Source organism: Mus caroli, chromosome 7, assembly GCF_900094665.2.
Source record: "Mus caroli chromosome 7, CAROLI_EIJ_v1.1, whole genome shotgun sequence".
NCBI classification, from domain to species: domain Eukaryota; kingdom Metazoa; phylum Chordata; class Mammalia; order Rodentia; family Muridae; genus Mus; species Mus caroli.
This window is the reverse complement of record NC_034576.1, coordinates 133,605,251-133,612,441: the sequence shown is the minus strand read 5'-3', so window position 1 is coordinate 133,612,441 and position 7,191 is coordinate 133,605,251. Positions and strand designations below refer to the sequence as shown.

General features: G+C 41.1%; 1 protein-coding gene across 1 annotated transcript in view; it reads right to left on the bottom strand.

Annotated features, from left to right (window-relative positions):
- Acadsb (acyl-CoA dehydrogenase short/branched chain) overlaps positions 1-7,191 on the bottom strand; it is a 36,412-nt gene that overhangs the window by 18,397 nt on the left and 10,824 nt on the right. The window contains exons 2-3 of the mRNA XM_021168602.2: positions 3,361-3,520; positions 2,094-2,194 (exon numbers count right to left, since the gene is read on the bottom strand). Of these exons, the coding sequence (XP_021024261.1) occupies positions 2,094-2,194; positions 3,361-3,520 (261 nt within the window). The remainder of the gene's footprint in view (positions 1-2,093; positions 2,195-3,360; positions 3,521-7,191) is intronic.

The window sequence follows — 7,191 nt, the reverse complement described above, 5'->3', positions numbered from 1 at the left end:
CCAGGGCCAAAAGAATGGGAATGGGTGGGTAGGGAAGTGGGGGGCGCTATGGGGGACTTTTGGGATAGCATTGGAAATGTAATTGAGGAAAATATGTCATAAAAATATTAAAAATAAAAAAAAAATTAAAAAAAAAGAAAGTATGAACTGTTTTGGTATTTCCATACTGGCCCCTCTCTACTGATTTGATGTAATAAGTGAATGCAGAGAGTAACCAGCGCCCAGGGAACACGTCTGTAGCTTGTAGTTGTTGGCACAGAGTCTTCTAAGCAGGTCTTTTGACGGAACCTTCTCAGCAGAGATAATGACTGCACGAGCATCTATCTGGGGCCACTTTAGAAAGTCCAAGATGGCTAGCAGACAACACCTGGTTAGTGACACACCCAACAAGTCACAGATGCTGACACACAACACTAAATGTTGGCCGTTTGATTTCAATGTCTAAGTCTGGAACATGAAATGTCCTCAGTACTGCTCTGTGTTTAACTGTCCTTGTTTTAGGAAAGGCACATGCCATATAGCAGTGGTGTAAGAGCCAGGTCTGGTAGCAGGAAGGGGGAAGCTTCCTTTCTCTCTAGGCTCTCCTAACAGCAGTGCTGAGTTAGGGCTATGGCTATATTTCAGGGTGAAGATGTAGCCGACAGAAAGGCAGAACCACGAAGGCTGAGAACTGCAATGGAGTGGGAGGGGAGGAGAACTGATAGTGATTTCGGAGTGGGAGCAATTGTTAGCAATACTGCTCCTCGATAAAGGTCACAGTTCTCTTTAATCGGAAATATGTGGCAGGTGACTAACACAGGGAATGAGGGGTTAGGAGGCAGTTGAACTACTATAAGCAGGAGTAGTTTCAGGAGATGGACAGTGCGGGTGCATGGCCCTGAATGCAAGTTCTACCCCAGGAGAACAGTTTTCAAGCCTTTCAAGCCGTGAGACTATCAAAGTAGTCCCACAGAAGCATGGCCTGGTGATGGGGTCTGTCCATGATGACAGCAGAACTGGGTTGGGAGAAGAACCATCGGGTCTTTGTCTAACACACCAGGTGTCTGTGCGGTCCCATATGTCTCTACAGGGGATTCCATTTCCTAAGCATTTCACTGATAACAAAAAATTAGAAAAGCCGTCAAAAGCTGGTCACATTGAAACCAGAAGAAATGAAATTATATGGCATGGTGCCAAAAGTTATTTTTCAATTAGGTGACAGACAAGATTTAAGAAGGTGGTACTGAATACATACTTAGTATTAAAGACAACCAACGAACCAACCAACCAACCAACCAACCAACCAACCAAACAAACAACTCCTTTGAGCCTAAAGACAAGAGAGACACCAGGAATTAGCATGGGGATTTTTAAAGATGTTCTCCTTGGAGTTCCCACACTGACAATGTCCTACTCATAGCCAGATTAACTCTATTTTAATCTCTTCTACATGTCATATGTGGTGACAAGAGCTATGTGACAAAGACTGTGTGAATCACAAAGCTGGAAATCTGCCTAACATGGAACTCAGATATCAGCTCTGCTTTAAGACTGACACACAAACAAGAATGCACACAGTGTCTCTGGCCTGTAGTGTTTGATGGAGCTAGTCAGCTCTTAGGTGAGCTTCCCTGTGTGTGTGCGGTAGGATGGTCAGTCTGTAGCGCCCAGGCTTCTTCCCACCAGGTGCTAGTGGCCTTCTCCTTCACAACATTGCCAGTTTAAAATGTCAATCCAGTCAGAAATCTTTAACTGTATAAAATCAACTAAGACCTTAACAGAGAAGAAACACAGATACTTTGGACTAGGAATGAGGAATTCACTAAGATTATTATAATCCCTCAATTGAAAAGTTTGCATATATTTTAATATACATGATGTATTTAAAAGTAGTTGGCCAACACAAAATGGACTCTGCTTTTTGTGTACTTTTTTTTTGGTTTGGGTATTTTTGTCTTGTTTATTTTGAATTTTTTTTCTTTTTCTTTTTTTTTTTGAGAAAGAGAAACAGAAAGACAGAGAAAATGAAATTGGGTAGGTAGAGAGGTGGGAGAAGACAGGAGAGGGTAGAGGAGGCAAAAGGATATAATAAAATAGAATTAAGGAACACGTACCCCTTGCTGGAACAATCCCTGGATCACCGATTTCTCCATTTTTGAGTTCTCATCCATAGGGGAAACCAGAGGAGCAACGTGCTCCTGTGCAAATTTTTTGACTGTGGGAAAAAGAATTGCTGATGAGTTTATGTTTAAATAGATAGAGTGGATATTTTTAAGTTAAGAAAGAAATAGTTCATTAACAGTTTGCTGATAAACTTTTTAAATCATAAAACACACATGACTATATTTAGGTTTTCAAGATACAAATTACAATTTCCTTCTATACATACAGAAAGGCAATCCCCTAACCTGCTTTGAAGCAAAAATGTAAAATACTATGGAAGGCATAAAATGAAAAGCGAAAGCCGTGTTCTCCTACCTTGGATTTAGAGTTCATCTCCCCACAGGTAACTGATTTTAAACTCATGTGTCCCTTCTGAAAGCTTCTCTTCCAAGTATGCCTCTGCCCAGACGCTCTACCTACCGGCTCACTTCCATTACCCAAACCAACCTAAGACACACATTCAACCTTCTCCCTGCTTCCTTCCTCCCCATCTTATTCTTTTTGCTATTTTTTGAGACAGAATTTCACTGTGTGGCCCTGCTTGGCCTGGAAGTTACTGTGAGATCAGGCTAGCCTTAGCTCACAAAGAGCTACTTGCTTCTGGCCTTGGAGTTCTGAGAGTAAAGCATATACCATCATGCCAGATGCCTGCTGTCTCCCTGCCTACACCTTATCTTTCTACAGCAGCATATCCCATCTAACATGGACCTTTTAACAGCTGCATGACCACACCCAGGAAGGTTTCTCCACCTAAGTCCTAAGAACGTTCTGGGACGGCAAGCCTTTGTTTCGGAGATGCTTTCCCTGTGCACTGTGGGATGGTTAGTATCATGTCCTTACTCCAGGGCTACAGAAGAGACTGTCAATGAATCAGTTTCTGGGAAGAGCTGGAGAATCAGGGAAGAGAGATGGGGAAACCTTAACCTGTAACCTAACCCTTTATTCTGCTGTTGTTTTTATATTACTCTTTCCAAAATATTATGTGAAAAATCTCATTTATATGACTCTAAATCCTTTGGAGGCTAAGGTAAGGTTATTTGAGCCCAGGGGGTTGAGATCATCATGGGTAACACAACAACACCCTGCTTCAAAAATAAACAAATACCCTGATGCCCCTAAACAGGGCAACCACCGCAGAGATGAGCACAGCTCCCGCACTGATTTGTATTATTTCCCATGACCAGAGGGGCAACAGGGTGAAGTTGAAGGCTTACTTACCTGTCTTCTTCATCATAATTTCCTCATCAGTAAGTGTCTGTAGAGGTGCCAAGGCCAGTGCATTGTTTGTCATACTGAGTAGAGCTTCTGGTTGTGAGGATTTGAGGACATGAGGAGGAATCTTCCAAGAAGACAAGCAGGTTGGGAAGTTTCTTCTCAGCTTTAGGAACAGACCCGATTGAAGAAGACACATGCATAGAGGAAAGCAATTGGGACATTAGTTTCCTTGGGAATAACTCTATTACCCATTCTTACTTATTTATATGTATGTGTGTCTTCATCTGTGTGTTTATTTATACCATATGTGTGCCAGTGCCAGTGGAAGAGGGGATCGTGCCCCCTGGAACTGGAAATTTAGATGGTTGTGAGCCATGATATGGGTGCTGGGAACCAAACCTGGGTCCTCTGCAAGAACAGTTCACATCACTTATTCTTATAGCCTATACCCATATTCTAAAATAAGTGAGGTTAATTTAGTACATTTTAAAATTCACTTTTTGTTGTTGTTGTTGTTTTTCTGAGACATGGTTTCCTCTGTGTAATAGCCCTGGCTGTCCTGGGCTCACTTTGTAGACCAGGCTAGCCTCAAACTCAGAAAGATCTACTTGCCTCTGCCTCCCAGGCACTGGGGTTGAAGGTGTGTGTCACCATGCCCCACTAAAGTCATTGTCTTTTAAACACAGTGAACAGTCATTGACTATGTATGGGACTCCTTTATCTAGCGATGAGCCACTGTAAATAATCAGGCCCTCTAATTAAACATTTATTTTTATTCTTTTTAATTGTGTATATGTATGTTGTGTGTATGTAGGTCTATGCACATGAGGGCCACACAGGCCAAGAGGTGTCAGATCCCCTTGGAGCTGGTGTTATGATGTGAGCCAGCTGATGAGGGTGGTGGCAACTGAATTCAGGTCCTCTGAGACGGAAAGCAGTGTGCTCTCTTCCTCTCCTCTCCTCCTCTCTTCAGGGTCTTTATATATAGCTCAAGGTGTCCTGGAACTCTAGGCAGATCAGTCTGGCCTCAAAACTCAGAGATGCCCCTATCCCTGCCTCCTGGGATTAGGAATGTGTGTCCCTACACCCATCTTCTAGTGCATGTCCTTAACATTAAGTCATATCTCCAGGCCCAGCTACCATTTAACCCACTAGAAAACAAGTTTTTACACTGAACTCATTCTCTAAATACATTTCTCATTTCATTAACTTCTTGGATGACTCCAGTTGTGAGTAACCACTGACAAGAAGGGGAGACAATGCAGTATAAGGATTAAGGAGACAAGCTTTGGAGTCTAAAGGAACCAGGCTTAAACCTTAACAGTGGACATATAACAGCTATACCATTTTGGCAAGGGATTTCACTGTGTTTTGGAGGATGTGGTGGTTTGAATAAGAGTGGTTCCCCGTAAGCTCATATATTTGAATGCTTAGTCATCAGACAGTGGAACTTATTGGAAGGATTAGGAGGTGTGGCCTTGTTGGAGTGGGTGTGGCCTTGTGAGAGGAAGTATGGCACTAGGGTATGGACTTTGAGGTTTCAAAAGTCCATGTCAGGCCCAGGCTCTCTTTTTCTGCTTGCAGATCAAAATGTAGCTCTCAGCTGCTTCTCCAACCTCACACCTGCCTGCCTGCCTGCCTGCCTGCCTGCCTGCCTGCCTGCTTGCATGCCTGCCTGCTACCATGTTTCCTGCCACGATGACAATGGACTAAGCCTCTGGAACTGTATACAAACCACCAATTCAATGCTTTCTTTTATAAGAGTTGTCTTGGTTATGGTGTCTCTTCACAACAACAGAACAGTGATTAAGCCAAAGGGGTACAGGTGATTTTTTAAAATCTCTCACAATCTTAGTTTCTATAACTATAAAATGCAGGTAATTTCTTGCAGTCTTGTGAGGATTAATAAAACAATCTATATATAAAAGATTTATCACAGTATGACCATTTAGCAGGAGCTTAATAAATATTTGTGACTATTTTTACTTATGACTTTGACAATATTTGTGACTATCTCTACTTACGAATTGTAACAAGAATGCTAGGCTAGGAGGAAGGATGGGGAAGCACATTATTTCCCTCTTGATGAGACAAAGAAAAAGTTTCTTACTTGTCTAAGAAAAAGTAAAGAGAACAGGAAAGGAGAAGTGTAAAGGAACTACAGTCAGGAAGGCATGCTGCTAATAGCTGAAGGGAGGCAAGTGCTAGCAGCTGATTCAAGGAGTGAAGGAAGGATGGGAGAAGTGGAAATATGGAAGCAGAAGAGAAATAAATACAAGGGCAATTTTGCTCAGTGCTGGTGATGGAGTCTTGGATTGTGCCCTCAATATATAGTCCAAAGAATGAAAGAATGAGCCAACCACCTCCATAAACTGCCTGTGAAACTTGCCTATCCATTTCAAAGCCTGCAATACACTGGGCTACATTTCTCATTTCTAGGAGAGGTTATTTACTTCACTAAGCTCACTACAGAATTCTTTCTGTCTCTCAGTCAATATATCACCTTAGCACCTACGTTGATCTTTAAAAGAAAGCCCACTGCTGAGAAACTTAAGAAGCCAGTGGGTCTTGCAATAATACCTATTTTTCCTGCTGACACAAGTGTAAGCCCCTTAGTCTCAATATTGCTACTGACAAAGCACATGCCAGTTCAACTCACAACAATTACTTCAGATTCAGAGGAGATAACAGAGGCAAATGAAGTTTTAGAAAGTTCAAAATGGCATCCAATCATAGGGTAGGTTACTGAAGATGCTAATCACAAAATCTGAAGACTAAATGCTGAGTGGGATCCATTTCTAGCCAAAGCATCATAAGAGATTACGTAAGCCTCTTGGTAGATGGTACAAAAGGGAAGGAAATCTTTCCTCCTCTTGCCTTTTACTGCACACCCAGGATTTCACTGTTGATTTTTCTAATGTCCCTATGCTTTGACACTGACCACAGTCATTGCAGTTTTGGTATCCACTCTATCAAAATGATTTTCGGCAGTTATAACCCACTGTATCACATCATCACATTTTTTTTTTTTTTTGTACAGAACAGCAACTATTACTTGAATGGGATAATGGTTATTTATGCCTTGCCAAATCCTTTCCTTAGTTTCCATATGATCTGTTTCTACTCAGCTGACCAGAGAGTTCTGATGTACTATGGCTAGAAAGATCAAGTCCATGAACTTGGGGAGGGTTGAGGTATTACATATTTATTTCATTAACCTCTAGCAAAAAAATACAGCATTAAAAATTATGAATGTGGGCAACACATTTTGGTAATACGAGCAATAAATATGACTCTGCCAAAAGAAATCACAGCCATTTTCATATCACATTGATTTAGTGCTAGTATCTTGAAATATATTTTTGTTCATCATTATGGCAAAATTACAGTGGCTATTAGAATGACTGCCAAGCTCTATTTAAAAGCACACACTGTTCAATCGCATTAAGACATTTTATAACTGTTTCATTATAATTGATTTCCTTTATAACGCTGTATCTTTTATTTTATGCATTTTAAACATTTGGAGGAAAGGTCTATAAACTTTTACTATACTGCCACATATGCTGCACTCAAAGTGCTGAAAAGTTAAGAATGCTTGACTGTGGAATGTTCTGGCAAAACTATTGCCATTCTTGTTACATTTAGCCACTGTGTTAGAGAGGACCAACTTTCCACCATGCTTTGGCATAATGAAGTGTTATTTTAAATGCTCCTAGAGTATTTCCTAACTGCATTCACAGTCCAAGAAAGGCAAAGAACACACTACAGAAATAGTGCTGACTTGCAAAGACTCAGTCAGACTTGCAAAAGGAGAAATTTCTTTTTTTTTTT